We start from the raw sequence: 20,215 nt of genomic DNA, 5'->3' as shown, positions 1-20,215 counted from the left end.
TTTTTTGTTTGTTTGTTTTTTAATCTATCTAAACCTATGTGCCTTTCCTTTCCTGCAGTTATTTAAAATATCAAAATACAGCATGAAAGAAAGAGTACATATACATAAAAATCTGGTATTAAAAATATTTGCCATTCAAAAATAGATCAAGTAAAATTTACTATTACCCAGATGGCTTCCATAAAATACCTTCAAAAATTTACTGTACAAACTAATGATGTACCTCCTCCATAAAAGAAGAAAGCAAGCTCAGAAATGGAGAAAAACATTGTATATTATTGTTAAACTAAAAGGAAAGACGATCAGATGCCTTGCAACTATGATTTGCATCAAAGTAAGAGATATTCAACAAGGGGCAAACAGACACAAAGAGCAGTAACAGAATACAGATACACCTCTAATCTTTAACTGTATGCTACATGCAACTTGTACTGCGGCACTGGGGGGTTTTTGATCATTTTTCTTCAGAAAAAACAAGAGAACCGTGCAATACCTACTCAGCTTGCAATCTCATTTAATTTAAAGACACCTTTATATCACAAATCATAATTCCTTTTCATGCTATTTCAGGCACAAGTTTTTAAAACATCAACAGTGTTTTCTTTTTAGAAATCTGATTTTAAATTCTTTTTTTTGCTGTTTTTAATGTTATTTTCTAAACAGACAGTCTACTCATCACCTAGAACTTCCCATTCTTGTACATTATCAGATGTTGAGGCAGGATCCGGTCCTTTAAGTCCCACACACTGCCCTGGTCTGTGCGACACTGACATAAATATGATTATGTAGGGTGATTCACACCAGTCTGGTATGTCACATTTTGCTCAGAATTTAAAAGTGCCAAGTGTCTTCAAATTAGTGGCATCCCTCCACTCTTTCATCTTCAATGAACATATTTGAATAGAAATAAGACTTCTAACATTTAATCAGTAAAGACAGAAATATGCTTTTTGTTTTTATTTTTACCTATCAAAACACTGCCATCAAAAGAAACCTTATGAATTACAATTCTTTGAAAATTCATATTTGAAGTATCAAAAACTCCTTGGGTAAATATTTTGGCCTTACCTGCAAAAGGCATCAGGAAATAATTAAAATCTATTGCTGAAAGATGCAACCATTAGGAAAACTTTTACCATTTATAGGATAAGGCAATAAAAAGATGGTAGGAACTCTGCACTATGTTGATTTTAAATCTAAAAGGTGACAAAAGTCATTCCCTGTATGACTAGCAATGGCAATGCTTCTACTTTTGTAGAACTTGAGAAAAACATAAAACTGCATTCACATTGCTTTCACGTTGCTTATCTTGACTAATTGTCTTTTCTGATTCTTATTAACAGCCTTTCAGAGCTCATTATTATAAGACTACAATACTACCTGCCTTGCATGGGGGGAAAAAAAAAGTTACTTCCAAAAGGTGGGAAAATTAAAAGCACTGAAATAAAACACAAAGCCTTTTACCTTCAGGTCTCCTGTATAAACACACTTCAGTCCAATGCGCACTACTATAATTATTAAAAGATTGTTCAATAAGATGTGAAATGATTTGGTTGTCTTAGTCTGCTTCTCCCTGGACAGATGTATGTTTCTAATGGTTTTCACTGCCATGGTATCTCGATATCCCAAGAAAAGAGTGATATGACAAAGTTTAGCAAATGAAACAATTACAGTATTAACCTGGAGTCAGTTCTGTCAATTAAGACAGAATATCAGTCTCTAGAGCGGTCAAGCTGTCATACTTCACTAATGCAGACTTCACTTTAACATTAATAAAGAAAGGGCAGTAGACAGCCTAATTTATTTAATGGTCAGCCCCCACAATGCAGCTTCTCCACAAGGAAGAAACGCCTGTGCCAGCAAGGCCCTGGGACTGCCTCTTGCACAGAGATGCCCTTGCTGCTGCCCACGCCGCCGTCACCCCCTAAAGGGAGAGAATGGTAAACTTCTCTCCCAGTGTTTAAGGAGGTTAATCCTCCATCTCTGATATTACTTATTAATTTGATTTATGGCTCCTTTATCTAAACAATCAAACAAATACACTTAGATTTCTCAATTTAGCAACTACGTAATGCAAAAGAATCACAAGCCTTGTTCTTCATAATGTCATTAGTTTACACTATATCTTAACATCAAACATCATAATGTCATCTGAAACTCCCTACGCTTTAAAAGCTGGAAAACGTGTAAGGACACTCCAAACTTTCCCAAGCATGCATGTTCAACACATGATAAAGAATCCACTTCTGGACATCTCATACAAAAGATGAAACACAAGAACAAAGTAGGAGTAAAGAAAATACAAATTAAGTAACAACAGACCATAAACAAAGCCTTTTTCTCCAGACTGACTCTGAATTTCTATTTAGAAAGCAGACTTGCATCTGAAGGAAGGCATGGTGGTAAAACAAAACATATATCATGTTTTCAAACTATCATATTATTTCTCATCTACTATTTTGTTAAAGAATGACTGCAACGTGGGAAATGTTTAAAGATGATTGAAGAACAATAACGCTAAATAAGATGCGTCTCCTTGCCAGGCAAGTAAGAATAATAAAATAAAAAATGAAAGTCACAGTAGTTTGCTTTTTAATCTTCTTTTAAAGAAGGACAAGTCCCCACACAAAACTGTCAATTCAGCTGAAGTTGTGTGAGGCTGATATTCTCTTTAATAACAACCAGAATTATAAGACATATTTTGTTGTGTTGCTTTTACCCAGTAGTTATTGCTCTAATCTCTTTGTGACTCAAGAAAATTATGGTACCTATGATGCAGGACAAAAAAAAGTCTTCTAAAATTAAAACCCAATACCATTTCACACATCCTGTTCCTCTCATTGTCAGGTGTTGCAATGCTACAGTTTTTCATGCCCGATCTGGGCAACCCCACCCCAAACACAACACATTTACTAATGCTCTTTCTCACACTCACAGAAAAATCTGTAAGTGGCTGGCAAAAATGTGTGCAGGTTCTGTAAAATTATTTAGAGACGGAATAAAAATTTTGTACAATGTCTTCCCCTAGGAAGCCATGGATAAATAATGAAGAAACCGTAATGCAAATACGGTATCTCACATACGCATGCATGCAAATCAAAGTACAACTTTCATGCAAACTACATAATGCACTTCTAAATGTACTTAACCAAGATATATATGCTGTCTCTGAGGAAAAAGAGAAATTATGCTACAAATACCATGACTGTCCAAGGCATCCTCAAAGGAAAAAGAAAGAAGAAGAAACTGGAGGGGGAACAAAATGGCACAACACCAAATACTTCTGTAAAAAAACAGGCAACACACAGCTTAGAAACATGAATTGCAAATGAAGATGGAGCCCACAAAAAAAGCAGAATTCTGTAGACTGCTCCAAAGACATCATCATCAATATTTGTAACACTATCTTCCATACCCTTGAAATGAACAAGGTTGAAGAAAATAAAAGCATGATAAACAAGGCCATGGACTGTCAACTAGAAACCAAGTAACGAGTAAAAGAAAGCTCAGTTCAAGTTGAAATACACAAAAAGAAGCCCTTCAAAGGAGAAGGAAAAAAATACCCACAATACGCAACAGAAGAATTCTTTATAAAACTCTAAAATTCACTGATCCAGTAAGAACACGGAATTACAAATCTTATCACTCCTTGTCTGCTGCACTTGTCTTCATCAAAAGCACAATACACTTATTTTTTTAAACTGCAAGAGTTGACCTCAACATGCTCAACAAAGCCAACTAATGGGAGAGACAAATGTGAAGTGATGCTATCACTCCTAATTTTATGAAATTAGGGTTGACAAAGTAATAAGCTGAATTGAGCCACTGTGGTAACACTGTGAAGCCATTTCAGATTTCAAATCAAAATGCTGTCTTCAGCTAGGAATTTGAAAAACAAAACAAAAAAAACCCAGCAAGCCATAGTGAAGAGTTTGAAGAGAGACATGGGTAAGAGTTTATCCCCTTTTATGGCATATCAACAAAATCTGCACTGTTTGTTGTTTTTAACCTGTTCTTTTTTTAAATCAACATCTTACCTACTTTGGCTTGCCTCAAAACCTGATTCAACAGGTATGAGAGCCACAGGTTTCTGACAGTCAGATGGAAAACTAATTAAAATACTGAATAAAAATTATTCACTCTTAATTCTTCACTTTGTTACACCCACACAAGAATGAGGACATTGCTGTCCTTAGCAAGAAAATCCAGCTTTTTTTATTTACTTGCTTTGCTTTTGTTAACATCTGTTACATTCTAGAAAGATGTATCATGAAAAAAGTTAAATTAAGGCTTCCGTTTACTGATGTGCTGTATCAGTTCCAAAGATCTTGTGACCTTCCATAAAGAGACCTCAGTAATACTTAGCAGAAATGCAGGATTACTTTCCTCCATCACCTCTCTGTCCCAGAGGACCCAGTGCACCAGCACCACAACCACTCACACTTCTGAAGACAGTGTAGAATTCTGTGATAAAAGGGCACAAAAAAATATCTTGAAGTTCAGGAGTCTTAATGACCTTTCCTGTGTTAAACTAGGACATTTAGATGCACTGTAGTTAACAGGAATAATCTATACCCACCACACTTTAAAAAAAAAAACATAATCCACAAAGATGAAGCCACACCTCTTTAATTTCGTAATTTTATTGCCCTTACATATAAGATCTAATGTGAAATTCTACCTTCGCAAAAACTTCCGTGCCACTGTCATGCTTCACTTCATTACTTAAAACCCAGGGAGTAAAAGGCCCTCCTGTGTTGCTACTCACACATACAACCTACTAAGCACTGTATTTAAGAAAAGAGGTCTGAATCATAGTCTGCTTTTCATCATATGTTCCAGGTCACAGATAAGCTAAGGCACTAGAAGCCTCCTCTTCTACTTCTTATGGGAAAAATTCATGAAATGCTTCATCACAACTCCGTTGATGTGCTCCCTTCCACCACTCAACACAATCACATACAGCAGAGAGAATCTCCTGTGGTTATTAACAATTTGGGGCAGTAGTGTTACAGATGAGTTAGCATGTTCTCTACCATTTGAGTTTTATATGCCAAAAGATTCAAGTTTTTCTAAAGCTGACAGCATGGAAGATTATGAGATACCACCACACAGCCTTAACGCTAAATTTAGCTATTTGTCAAAAATGTTGGCTTGTAGATGTAAGGGTAACTGGGGCTATCACGTACGATTGCAGCTGGCACGACTGTGTTAAGGAAAAGATATAAGATGCTACCTGACTGTTAAAGGGCTCCTTTCATTCCTGTAGACTTCATTGTGCTGTAACAGCGGTGAAGGTTTTGCAGTGAAACCAGGGTGTATGTCCCAAAATCCATTAGCTCTAGTGCTTTCATATGTGGGCACATCTATAAGGCACACCAGTCTTTCTATCTATACCTGTAGCTAACTCTTTTATCCTGTCCTATTATATGAACTTTTCAAGATAAATTATTCTTTATTTGTTAAACTTATCAGGCAGTCTGGTAAGAGCATGCAAATGACACAGTTCCACAAATTTAATATTTAGTGTCTTCAGTTCAGTGCATTACTGCCGCCAAATTGCAGAGGTAAAGGAGCGTCAGAGGGAACCAGGACCTGCCTGTGCACATGAGCCAGTCTGTACTCTGAAAAGAATGAGAGCAGTAAAAGAGGCTACCATTTTGGTTTTGTACCAACATATTTCCACAATATCACCAAGAAGTGGAGCAAGCAGTCCCACCAATTACTTAATAATTCAATCACGGAATTTCTGGTTGGAAAAGGTCTCTGGAGCTCATCTACTGGCAACACTAGAGAGGGCCAGATAGGGCTCTGCCTAATACAATCTGGACAACTGCCAAGGGTGGAGATCCCACAGACTCTTTGGGTAACATGTTCCAGCACTGCAATACCCTCCTGGTGAAGAGCCACAGCAGTTATTAAATTATTCCTGGACCATAAGGATTGCATTGTCTCTTTTACCACTGAGTTCCTAACATTTATGTTGGCTACTGACAACTGCTTCTGTGGAAGTACATCAGACAGGTGAAAAAACATTACAGATCTCATGAGATGCTCAGCACCCTGTCAGAAGCAGCATTTCTAACTCCTGCTAAAACCAATGAGATTAGAGGGCAGCCTGCATATCTCAGGATTGATTTGTCAAATTGATAACATGAGAGGAAAAAGAATGCATTAGTGCATTACAGTGCTGCACAGTTTATCTGAATAAATGTTGCGTATTAACAGCATTGCCAGCTTCTAATTAAAAAGTAATCATGAAGACAAACTTTTATTGTATTAGCTTTACTATGCAGTAGTAGACAAAGAAAACTGCAGACAAAGATAATATTTTCTACTGCTAACCTTACCAGTTTTTGGCATGACTGCCCTTCCTTCCAGAGTACTGCTATACATGACTTCTCAGTCTTTTCAAAACTTAGCTTAAAAGAACTAATGCAATCATAATGCTAACATATTAAAAATCACTGATGGTATTTTTATCACCACACTACTGACAGAACATTTTCTTAGTTTCTTAGAAAGACAATTAAAAGAATTTTTGACTGGCACTTGAAAATAAGATTTTTCTAAAGCTACCAGACTTAACTAACTTCAGGTCTCTGAAACAGCCAAGCAATACTTGTACCTGCAATTGGAATATTCTGTGAGACTGACAGCTGTACATCTCCAGTCCCAGGTGGCATGTCAATTACTAAATAGTCCAGTTGACCCCAGTCAACCTAGAAGATGACAATAAGAATGTACGTTGGAGGTTTGCAATGTTTTTATTCAAGGCACTTTATAGGAAACAAGGACTGCAACAAAACACAGTGTAAAACAAGTCAACAAAGGACACTTCAGGAGAAAGATACTGAGATGCCCTTTTAGTCACACTTTCAGTACTTGATCAAGACATTCTTTTTCTAAGAGATACAATCTCTGCTGATCACTCAAAACTATGAGCGTAACTTTGGTAGCTTTATAAGCACAATCCTTATTGAATTCTTTCCCCATAAAAAAGTAGCAACAACTTAATTTAAGACTTTTACTTTGCAGCGGCTCAATCACAGCTTAGAAGCAAACGTTAGCTAAAATTCAGGCTAGGAATTGTTTCCGTTAATTTAAAGCCAATTTTGCTTGCTTCTTATCACTTCTTTGAAAGTTTTTCTTTTTTTGTTGTTGTTGCAAAGTTATTCGTACATGGAGACCTATTGGTACTGAATTTTTTCTAGGAAAAAACCCGACTGATTTGTTAAATGAAAATCACCAGATATAATTACCCAAACTTATAACATACATATGACATCACACAATAAAATCAGTTTTCTGATTGCTAGGCATCAAATGAGAGTGACCATTAATAGATATTAAGGTCAAATGTGAGAATGCTGTGATTATTTACATTCTTTACCAGGACACATTTTCAAGAGCGGCAAATAACTCTCTCTAGAGCACTGTGTGCTGCCACACACATTCTCTTTATGAGAGCAGAAATGGTCCTAGGTCCACTCTATATAATGTAAAACCTAGCTATACTTCGCCTAAACATTTCCCAGTGGTTTAACTAAGCTTCAGCAGATCCTTGATTGATTCAGTTCTAACATGGCACAGGTTAGTACCGCTGCACTCTTACTAGTCAGCAGTCACGATACAAGGTCTTTTGTCTCTGCAGTACAGAAGCTTTAGAAATCATAACCACGTTAAAAATAAAGACCCACGAATGTCTCCCCCTCATTTTTCTCTCCACACAGACATAATGCAATTACATGGTATATTTCTGATTCACACAACAGCTATAACAGTCTATGAGCTACTTTAATACAGTAAAATGCCAAATAAGAGTAGGATTTTACTTTTTTATTTTACACATTCCCTCAGAGTCATTTTAACAGCAAAAACAATTTCCATTTTGCCAGTCCCCCAGTTATTGTCCTGGAGTGTTAGACCCTGTCAGGGGAACACTCATGCATTTTCATTCAGTTCTTGTACAGATGATGACCATCTCAGGAAGATGTAAAATCCCAGACCACTAACCCAATGTAGAACTCCAGCGAGAAATGGAATTTTTCAAGGCAGACTAATGAAGATGGAAGATTTCGGAGCACTTGTAAGAGATGGGCGTTGGGCAAGGTTAGTTGCAAACTCTTAACTTTAAACATCTAAATTAGGGACTCTCGGGCACACCTCCGTTTCCTCATTTTCTATACAAATGCTGCAGAAGCACTCAATGGTGCCTAAGACAGTCTAGCTAAACAGGAAATACTACTTACAATAAGCACAGCAAACACTGCACTTTTCGACATTTAATATTGATTTATGATATCTATATCATCCATATTATAATATCCATATTTCATCAACAAAAATGACATATACCTAGCAGATTTCTAAAAGTAATTAGAATTCACAATCATATTGAGACTACATAACCCCAAAGAAAAATTACATACATGTGCGAAAAACGTCTGTAGTGAAACATAAGCATAGGGTAGAGAAGCCCATTTATCTATAAAAATCTGGGGATTACTTTTTCTTAATCTTGTTTAGTTATAAAGTTTTTTTTTTCCTGTTAAAAAAAAATATATATATATATATATAAATGCCAGTGCTGATGAATGCCTCCTTTTCCAGTGAAAATTACATTGCTCACTTGAAGGCATAAAGTTTAGATTTCTATATTTCTTAATTAAAAATTAGCCATTACAAAGGTGACAAATTGAAATTACAGACATTATAAAAAATAGCAGTAGTTTACAACATGAGTAAAGTCAAGTTCCTTAAAGATTCACAACTAAACACACATATCCTCTACAAAGAGTTAAGTGCCTAAATCTCAATTTGCAAACCCAAATCTTTCATAACAATCACAACCCTTCTGAAACACTAAGGTATAGAGGGGTTTACTTTTTAAAAAGGTTTAACTCAAAATACCTTTCCCCCCCCACGCCTTTATAAAGGCTGATCCTGGCATCTTTTGTTAAGTCCAAATTTGCAAGTCCAGTGATCATAGTTTCCTTCCTTAAACACTTCTACAGAAACTATGAATAAACTGGTTTTTTGCTTTCTGCCTTGCAGCAAGAGGCAGTCCAGAAAGACATGTATGAGTATTATAGCACTAGTGTCATTCTGATGCAGTTTCCAATCACTTTATCTGTCAAAAACACTTGGTTCTTGAAAAAACTTGGATATTGACTAGCTTTTAGCCCTTTTCTCTACATGCTCAACTTCAAGTCTCCTACCTAGAAAGCATTACAGTTCCCTAAAGAAAACATCTAGACCTATTCTACTATGTGGAACACTAATGGAGACGACCTCAAAGGCCGGTGCTCAAACCCTTACCTTGGCATTCAGTTTTGTGGGGAAGCACAAAGCACTTGCTGCTCTTCTAAGCAGAAGCTGCCTTGGTAAAAACATCTCCATGTTTACCTTTAAAGCACACTTTTATAAATAGCTTACTGCTTTTAAAACAGACAAAACAATCGTTGCTTGAGAAGTTACTTTCAAAACTTACCCCATAGAGTAGAAGGGGAGAAAGGGTACAGAAATCAGACCTTTCTCCCTCAAGCTTCCTTAGTAAGCGACCCCGTAACAACAAAAACAATTTTCAACATGCACTTTCTGGATTGTTCTATGAGCAATGATTTTTATTAAAGTTACAGACCTCTGAAAACAGAAGGTAATAATGGAATCTTAGGCACATGGTAACTCTCAAGGTAAACCTCATTGCTAGGCAACAGGAATACTCTGTTAACACATAGTGCAATTAGAACAGAACACTTAATTTATGGCACTGAAACCATCCTATTTCATATATTTTCTTCAAATTCACAGATTAAAAAAAGAAATTAGCTGTCTTTATCAAATTAATTGTGCTCCATTATAATACTTATAAATCTGAGCACAGAAAAATGGAGAAGCTGCACCATGCCAGCAGCAGGGGAACAGATGTGTTACTGCTGCGCAGAGTAGGCCAGAAGACAGGCTTTGTCACACTGGTTCAGAAAAGGCAATAGTGACAATGCCTAGGTGTGGAAGTATTGCGTATATGTGAAACTACCCTACACACACCTCTGAGTTATGCCACTGCTGTGGCACTGAATGGGTGCAAGTCAGATGGGAAACTAGATTGGAAAACTGCTCCTCATTAAAGTAAACTTGGTTTTTATTTTGGATGCAGTCAAATGGTTATCTGCAAAATTTTATTCTCTTTTTTTATTTGTAATTCAGGATGAGAATGGAGAGCTGCACCACAATGACACTATAATTCAGCTATAATTGCTGAAAAGAACTGAGCTAGTGTTTTTACCCAGTAGTGAACAGTATCCTCTGGACCCAGGGACTTGCTCAGACTTAGGCTGGGGAACTCTGCACCTCGTCCCATTTCTCTGTAGACTTATCTTCTACTCTGTGCAAGCAGTAGATGATGAACACTGTGGAGTTCAGTTGCTCCTCCGCTACCCTCCCACAGCAGTATGACAGTCTTTTATTAATGTACATAATTTGGAAGGTATAATGATCTGCTATAGAAGCATAAACGTTATTTGATGGGAGAAGAAATTCAAGGTCTGTTACTAAATTTCAGCAAAGGAGGGAAAAAAGGGAGGAGAGACATTTTTAATTTAATTTAGAATGGGAACATATAAACAGAGGAGTGGCTTTCTGAAATCTACTATTGCCATTCACTAAACATTATTAAAATGGGACGTATAATCAAGCTGTGATACAAAACACTAATGTGAATGCAAATCCTGTTTATATGCCACAATTTACTAAATCAGGACCACCAGTCCTTATGTTCTCAATGAGTTCTAAGAAGTGTCTGTATACAAATATGGTTGCATACAAGTAAATGAGCTCAGATTAACAGATCATTATATTAAATGAGTTCCCTTTGCAAGCAATAAGTGGACTGCAGATACAAAAACCTGCCTTGTTGCATCTGCTATCTGTCAGTACTTTTGCATGTTAAGATCTTTGTCCCTAACATAGAGTGTGTAAAACATTTCATAAAAATGTGATTGCACTTCTCTTAAGTATAGCATTCATCTTTTTTTAAAAAGGTTTGACTTGACGTTTATTGTTAAGCAATGTAATTAAGTACCATGTGCTTCTGTGGATTTTCCCTTGCTCAGAAACACCATGAATGCTTCTATCTTAAATACTTCAATCAATCACTCTGTTTATGTGACAATTAATAATCAAAATACTAGATATGCATTTTGAGTAAGGGTTCCAAATAGCAAGTTAAACCCAATGTAAAGCGTAGAGATATAGATGGCATTTCTGCTGAGGAATGAAGCCTGAGCATCCTCTGTGCATAAGGCAGAAATGACAGAATATTAGCACAGAAAAGATTGCTACTTGTGGTTTTGAAGTAATCCTGGTGTTTGGTAAATAACAGTAGATATTATTTATTTGTTCTTGTTAAGAGGAATACATGCAGAGTTTCAATCAAGCAGCAGTGCAGGTGCAGACTTGGCAGCAGCCAGCCAGGCTCTGAACACCAGTATCAGAAAAGTACTAAAAGCTACAATGCAGGCAGCTCAAGGTCCGCTCCTGCCTTCCCCCCCCCGCCTCAACCTACTGTGTGGTATACACAGATGAGTTTTTACAGGCAAACAGTTGAAAAAAATAAAGGTAAGAAAGTCTGTTAACCGAGTATGTAAATGTATATAACTGTTCACATATATATACATCTGTTAGTGCAAGATAAAACAAATATTTTAAAATATTTCCTTGAAAATTAAAGATTCTGCTTAAACATACACAGACAATGGGAACACGCAGAAGTTTCATGATGTAAGAAAACAGATAATTTAGGAATAGTATAATGAAACATGGCATTTTAATAAAAAATATTTTTATTTACTCTCACAAATATTTGGTAAAGAAAGGGGACATTCCCCAGATGTAAAACAGAAGATTTTTAGTCCCTGTGGAAATTTCCTCTCTGGTAGTGAAATAACTACTTATTCCATAGCAGGATATTCCACAGTGCTTAATACAACTTGACACTTTCTGAACAAAGATGACTGCCCCTTTGACCTGTCCTCTGATGCTTAACCAATCTCGAAGACTTGCAATCTAACACCATGAAAAAACAGATGCACTGCAATGGTTCAAATTCCCTCTAGGATATTTCTGAGCAGCCTGTTCTGCCAAATTCAGAGAGAAATTGAGGTGAAGCATAAGAACAGTTTGCTTCAAAGACTTCCATAAACAGAGAGAAATTCTCCTATTCTTTCTCCGTATAGACTAAGAGTAACTTTTAGAAATTAGTGCCTAGGAAGCCAGAGTCCTGTTCAACTCAACCACCGGAAGAGAAACTGGCCTCCTCCTCCCTGATGGCTTTTAATAACGTTAAGAACTGAAGGCAAATGCAGTAGCCTGAAGTTTCTGTCACCTTCACCTATATAACCTACAAAACTAAAATACTGCCAGATGACAACAGTCGTATTCTCTATGGGGCGTTCCAGGAGACTGACAGAAGCTCTCAACACCGCGCTCCTGCTGAACTTCCGAAAGCCCAGTCAATGCCATGTCAGCCTGAAGGGAAGACGGCACACAGCTGTGGGGCAGCCTGGCATGGCCACAAGAGTCCAAGGACAGTCTTGGCAGAAGACTGAGAAGGAATACTCCTGTGCATCCCCAGCATGACTGATGGAGACAGTATCAGCACTATCGCGTATAAAAGACTTCCACTAGGTTCGAGTTGTTACTACAAAGAGCCTTCGTGAGCTGAGATTCCCATTTCTCAGGGACTCAAAGCACTTGTTCTCTAGAAGATGACACTTTGATAAGCAAAGTTTTATTACACAGTCTTGAGATTGACCGTTGATGTGCTGCTCTCTACCCTTGACCCATAAACATTCTGCACCACGTAATTTGCAGAAACTTTTCTTCAGAAATGCACCATCCTTTTTTCCTGTTCTATGATACAAAACTGTTCGTAGTTCAGCTGCTGAATAATGATGACTGGAAAAGAAATATAGAACTAGGCAAGTTTCTATTCTTATGCCTTTTAGGAATAAAATTAAGCACAAAAGTAAACTAATATAAATGTAAACAAATCAGAAGAAAGCGGGCTAGCATCACATCATCTAATTAAACTAATTACCAGATTCATGCAGCTACACTAAGCGCATCATCTAAACTATAAATTCTCTTTGAGCTCTCCCTACTAATACACAAAGACATCAGCATTGTTGAGCTATCAAATCCAAAGTCAACAACACATTTTTAAGGCAGTATTATCAGGACCCAATTTAAGCTCATACAATTTATATATGCCGTCTGATTCAGATTTTCCCTACAATAACAACAGAAGGAAATATTACAAGTGTTGGCAGCAAATACCAAAAGGGAGGAGCTTACTAACCCCACCCCCTGTAAGTATTTTAGCCAATATTTCTGTAATGATGTTAAAAGCCGACACACAGTTTTAGACTGAATGCTTAAGCTATGCAATGGACAGCAATGTCCCTAATTCTCTTCACAAGTCAGTTAACTTCCTTAAACTTCAGTTCATATTCTGGTACAATGAGAAAATTAATAAATTCCTTATTGGGGTACTAACAGACTAATATAGGCATAATTTCATGCCCATCACTGAGACACTGATTTTAAATTAGTGCTTAAAAATCATTAGATTAAAAAGGTCAGAAAATTAACTTTAAGTACAGTGTACAATGCTTTTTTGTACAGAAGATGGAACTTCTACAGAGGATAATCTAAGGCCTTCAGAAAAAAAGATTATAGAAGTAAATAACATGACAGATGTTATTTCAGGTCACTTAAGACACCACTGAAGAAAACCCTCCAATATTACCATAAACTGTGCAATTCAAAAACTGGAATAGAAACAATTAGATGTAGACCGCTGAACTGAGGCCAAAAGACAGTAAATCTCAACATAGGAATTGGTTTTTTGTCTGGTGAGATGTTATCAGATCTCGGAGTAAGTAGCCTTGAGGTGAAACATCGATTTTCAATAATGAAATGTTATTTTATTTTTTAAAATAACCTGTTTTTCACAAATATAGACCAAATTCCATCCTCCAAACTTTCTGTACTTAAAATTCACAAGCATATCCTCCCCAGTCCCTGCATTCAAAATAGTCTACCCTTGCTAATGAAACCAGCACTGGAGAGTCTGCTTGAATTACCTCGGAGCACAACAATCAATACACCCAACACGAAACAAGAAGTCACAACAAAGCTTCACAAAATACAGAACCTTTCAATCCCACAGGAAGATCCAAGAGGATGAGAGACTGTGACAAAGAGTATAAGTAAGAACACGTGCAAGAGCAAGCAGAGCAGATCACAGACTCACAAGGATTCTTGAGCATGGGACTGTAACTGTGAAGCTGGCTAGGAACTGTTAGAAGAACTGCCTTTAGGTCAGAAAGGAGCAAGAACAATTGCATATAGGTTGTCCTTACAAAAAGTGGAACACAGAAAGTGCATTAAAGACAGAGACAAGATGTAAAAATAAATACAATTTTAAATTGTACACATTTTGCAGTTGCACACAACATTCCTACAATTTAAAGATGTGCTGAAGGTCTTATTTCTAGAGTAATAAGAGCATTTACTATGAATTAGACAATAGATAATCCATGAAAGCATCACAGAGAATGCCAAAATAATTGCTGTGCCTGCAGAACCATGCTTTTGCATTCACCAGTGCCCTCAGTTATGAATCTGCAACAATAAATTAAAAGGGTTACTTATATTCTAAAACTAATTAAAATAATTTGCTGAAGATGTTGATAACATGAATTCCAGGGATATTCAGTGATTACTGCCAAGCAAGGGACATTCTTCATATTTTCATTTGCTTTTCATTTGCTGGATTTTTACTTAGCTCCAATTCTTGCTTCATGTTCGTTATACAGAAAAAACCTGTTCACATCTGGCAGAAAGAGTACTTAAAATGGGCACCCACTTTAGCTGCATACTAAAAGATCTGTATTTCAAAGGCATCACTCTGCTGGGAGAACATATTCCTTCTTTTAAAAGATACTGTTGATGGAGCAGAACATTGTAAGAGGAGAAACATCTATCGCAGCTTCATAAGCAGTACAGAGAACTGGGTTTTTTTTCTTTGGTAGTGGGGGGAACAAAACAAAACAAACCACACCACAGACAGTAATCTCTGGTACCTTAAGCACAATTACTTTACATTTGTGTCAATCACTTGGTATGTGAGAAATAATCACTTTCTACAAAGAATACTGGTACAAAAACTGCTGCTATGCTTAGATATCTGCAGTTATTTTCTGGGAGCAAGAGAGATATGGAAGGACGCTGTGAGTGAAGGATCAGTCTGTCAGCTTCTAACAGTCGGAACGCAAGTTGGATCATTAAAAAAACCTCTGCAATCAGTTTAGCATATATTCAATATTAATTTTTAAAATATGTTTATATAGTTATATTCATAGTTTATTTACTATGTAAAATCAGTGTGTAATGCTAAACAATGTATCGATATTCAGGGGTGGGGAGGTTCCACTTCTGTTTTGATGAAAAAGATGAAAAAGAAATGCTGAAAAATTTTAAAAGCCTAAAAAAGCAGCTTTGGTGAGCTCCTCCTACACATTCAGAAGCAACCCTAAAAGTCCTCCTAAGACCTTGACTACTCAGGAAGGGAAATACCAAAATCTCCATTGAGCACCAAGTTTCAACCAGAAGCCCATTTGGGATCCATTAATTAGACAAGATTTGTGAGAATGGAGCAAGTCTTACAGGCCCAATCTAGCAGGCATGCTCTAAATGCACCTGCCGGCAATAACACTGAATCCACACAAAGCTGAACACTCATGGCCATTAAAAACAAAGCAAAGCCTGTGGTTCTGCTGTTATAATTGCAGCTGTTTAATACCGTAATTAGACATATGAGAGAATTGGGAGACGGGAGTTTCAATTTCTCAGGCAGGTGGCATTTACCTGGGCCACTGTACAGTCAAGCCACAGAAGCATCCAGGACACTAAGGCCAGTAGCTGAGGTATTAACTCAGAAAGCTGAAACTTCAGATTAACTGAATTTCCTGCATAGCGTGGGACACGCTCCCCCTTCATACATCCAGTCCTGGCGCCAGGAATCTTGCACCCCTCGCTGTAGAGCAGAAGGTTTTGACTGCTGTATGTGATTTCAGGGCACTCTCCTGGGTAACAGGAAATAAAGGCTGAAATGCTAAACTGAGAAAGTAACTGAACTTGCAGCTCCCGTGTCCTGGCTGAATGGTTATTGAAACTTCCCAGGCTGTTATTATGAACAGAAAATAAGCCTGTCAAGTTAAACTGAAATAAAGGTCTCGGCACCTAACAGAAGATATTATATTTTGGCGCTAAATCTGGGCCTCACAGAACTGTCTGATACAGGCTACAATTCAGTGTTGAAATCCAGGACAGAGACATAAATTGAGACATATCCCACAGGCTTTTCATAATAGCCCTCCTGCTCAACATCTTCAGTATTATTAATTTCCAGATGGTAAACCTACCAACTTTGACTTACACCATTAATTTCCACTTATTTGCCACCAAGCTCTGAACTTCAGCACTCTAAGATACTGCACCTATTCTGCTAAGGCACTACCAAAGAGTCTGAAGGTACCTCCAGGAGGGCACAGTAACCCCTCAGATAGTACCACTGGGAATGACAGCGAGGTATTCCCACCATCCCAGGCAGGCAGTGGCTCCAACCCAGGCTTTAGTTTAACTTTCCATTCCTGCAAACAGGGCACCTACCTCTTCGGTACTGCAATGCTCTGCACAGCAATACCCATGTCCCTTTTTGCATCCAACCTACAGCAGCTAGAAAGAGACTCCTTTGGTAGTGGAAAAGAATAGAGAAAGAAGAGTGGCGTTAGAGGTCTACCATCTTTTGAAAAGCCTCACGTAAATAACGGAAGCTTCATTTAGAAAAGAAAACAAATAGTGCCTTTTCTTTTCCTAGTTCCTCTGCCACCAGTATTCCTGATTAGCAAACACAAATATGCTTAAATCGTCACCTCTTTCCATGAATGAAGCTGGATGCCATTTAGGCACAAAGTTCTGAACTTTGTTGCAGAGAAACCTTAAATCTCAAAACAGTTTCCTTTAAAAGCTCAAGGGGAAAAAGGGGGGGGGGGGGAGGCAAAAGAGAGCAAACGGCGGGGGGGGAAACAGTCCTAACCCCAGCACAGCCATTTTGAGACACCATGAGCTCTCTGCCATTTCTTCCAGTCTAGTCAACAAACTCAGCAAAACAATTGCATGTTTTGCATGTTTTGCTGTATGCAAAGGAGGGCAGACACATGCATACCTGTGTAATCTGTGCGAGAGATGAGACTACTGGAAGCAGAGCAAAGAAAACACTCCCATAGTCTGTTCCCACAGCAGCCATCGCTGCACAGTCATAACCATGACAGCTGAGGAATCAGGCCAAGAAATGTTTGCTGTAAATACATTCTCACTATGTTGTTAGGCTTTTTTTTTTTTTTTTTTTTTTTTGCCTTTTTTTTAAATCCTCAAAGGCTGTTAAAACACATTACTGCAAATGCTTCCAGTTCAGCAGTAAGTTGCTGGCTAATGTTTTTGTTTTCTTCTGGCTTTCCTAACACTTCTTTTTATGACTGTCAATTCCTTTCAGAGACTATAATCCTTCCTCATATCAGCTGCTAACACAAGCCAATAAAGCTACAGGGATCCATACAGATCCTGTTTCCTTCATTAAGGGAAAGAAGGCAACAGAACAGGTTTTGTAGCCTCAGCCAGAAACAAAAAGAATCAAGCCCATATGCATTCAATCATACCTGTCCCCAAACATACAGGAGCACTTGAGTCAAAGGGATATATTGCACTTGGGTGACGACAGGAATACTCTATGTAGGAGTTAACCTGGGGGGCAGAGGGGTGGAAAGATGGAGCCTTCTGTGCTTTCAGCTGCAGTACGTCCCTGAATTTATGTTTAGCTTCTAATCTCCAGGAAATACAATAATTTCCCTTAAATATGTACATACTGCTTGGGACTGGTTAAGGCAGCTCTCTGGACAGGCGGGACCCTTCAAGGTGGTTTAGAAAAGCCTGTTAAATATCAACATCACAACTAAAGCATGGTGTAGAAATTAGCGTCAAGATTTCCACTGATTTCAGCAAGGTCTGGATGAGAAGAAATTAGGTTATTCATCCTTTAGTCTCAGCAAAATAAATGTAACCAAAAATCAGTATAAGCATTTTTTAAAATAAATCCTTCTATAAGGTATGAGTGGGTCATCTGCTTATCTTGCCCTTGAAAGTTTCCTTAATTTCAGCAATAAAATGAGGGATGCCAGTCAACCTTCCTTGCTTTAAATGAAACCTTATTAAAGAAAAAAAAAAATCTCACAAGCAGAGTTGTTTACTGTCTGCCAGCTGTAGACACAGTCTTAGCACTGCAAAGTTTGGCCACTATTTAGTATTAAGCGTTGTTCCCCTTTTCAAAATATTTCAAAAGCAGATCTTGATCTTTCTAAATAGAAAAAATACATAATATCAATGATCTTTTGTGTAGGGACGAAATGTCTGGATCTTTCCATTTCTGTACTTTGGATCACAAAAATAAAAGTAGAACAGCATCCCAACTCCCTAAAGATACAACTGCTCTTACTGTTACAAAGAACAGTGATGCCTCAACTCAGTCTCCCCCTCCTCCCACACCCCCCCCCCCCCGCCCCAAACTGTAAAGTAGCAGACCTAGCCCAACTAACAATCTCTATGCCTACCTCAGGCTAAGGTAACTCAAAACATAAAACAGAAGTAGTATTTAATTGCTGAAATGCTGGCAAATTTTTCACTGTAGTGACACCTGGTGAGACTACTGTATTTTAGAGTTATGCACTGCGAAGTATAAACACATCTTTGTAGCTTATAATATAAGCACAGCTTTGTTTAGCTCTATGAAACATAAACCATAAATATCCTGCTACAGGCTATCTGCCTCAATTCCTCAATTACTTGTAGACTGGATAAATACATGAATATTGTGAAACACAAGTCAATTTTGAAATTAGCAAAAAATTCTCAAATAGAAAATGTTGCCAAAACACAAAATATAGAATGAGGAAAACAATATTAATCTGCTTTTAGCATATACACTTTAGGTACATCTACTCTGTTGATAAACAGATGAGTGTGCATAGGCTTTTATATCTGTATTAAAAGGCAATATTATAAAACTTTGGAAAAAAAAATACTAACAGGTATTCATGTTTCTGACTACCTTTGCTACAATCTCCCATTGCAGCATCTCACCCTTTTCCCCATCTTGAAAATTCACTGCTATAACACAAGCTAAATGCCTTCAATGGTAATCTCTTGATAGAGTGCCCTTCCCAAATGAAAAGTATTAAAAATAAAATCCACTCAAAAAAAAGTTTGGCTTCACTGCAGTGCTTTTTCTCCACTTGCTCTTTAGATTTACAATAAGAATAATTTTCATCATTGACTCACTACTACTATTCTGGGGATCTTTTCAATTCGTTCAAAATATAGCTGCAAAAAAATCAGAGCCATCAACTTGTTATTGTTGTCTTCCTCCTGACCCAATACGTGTCATTCTCTGCTAAATCCCATTTCACTGCTCCCTCTCATCCACCAATACACTTGCTCACTAATTTCGTACTGATGAGAAAGGGTTTTTTGCCCACACTAATAATAATTTTATCTTTGAGCAAGCCACCAATGACATTTACCATGTAAGATACTGCACCTATTCTGCTAAGGCACTGCCAAAGAGTCTGAAGGTACCTCCAGGAGGGCACAGTAACACCTCATAGTACCACTTAAAAACATGCTATCCTTCAAATCCCTGCCTTCCGAGTTCATTCCTGAACTCACTCCTGCTTGCCTTTTTTCAACCTTTCTTCTAAAAAATTTGGACATAAAAGATTTATTCTACACATGCAAATTTTTAATTTAAGATGTCTTTTACTGCCATCTTTGAATTTTTCTTTGTCCAATTTAGACTGTAAAATACTCAAGGCTGACACAAATAGCAAGACTTCAAAAAAAAAAAAAATCAACCTATGATTCTCCATGAACTACAGAGGAGGGACAGATGCCTTAGACGGAGCTTCATAAAAATATGCATCCTAGGCAGTAAAGTACTAAAGCTAAAGCAAAAAATTCCCATAAGTCTCTAGCACAACCTTCTTTATGGCATTGCTACTTAATTCTAAGATGCCCGAGAGCACATCAACGCACACAA

At 37.5% G+C, this 20,215-nt stretch overlaps 1 protein-coding gene across 14 annotated transcripts in view; it reads right to left on the bottom strand.

Annotated features, from left to right (window-relative positions):
• Positions 1-20,215, bottom strand: part of NUBPL (NUBP iron-sulfur cluster assembly factor, mitochondrial) — an 88,147-nt gene that overhangs the window by 26,994 nt on the left and 40,938 nt on the right. For all 14 annotated transcript variants that reach the window (XM_075103315.1, XM_075103310.1, XM_075103312.1 and 11 more), the window contains one exon: positions 6,629-6,722. In XM_075103315.1, the coding sequence (XP_074959416.1) occupies positions 6,629-6,722 (94 nt within the window). The remainder of the gene's footprint in view (positions 1-6,628; positions 6,723-20,215) is intronic.

The sequence above is a fragment of the Phalacrocorax aristotelis genome, chromosome 9 (assembly GCF_949628215.1).
Source record: "Phalacrocorax aristotelis chromosome 9, bGulAri2.1, whole genome shotgun sequence".
NCBI lineage: Eukaryota > Metazoa > Chordata > Aves > Suliformes > Phalacrocoracidae > Phalacrocorax > Phalacrocorax aristotelis.
This window is presented reverse-complemented; position numbering and strand designations above follow the sequence as displayed.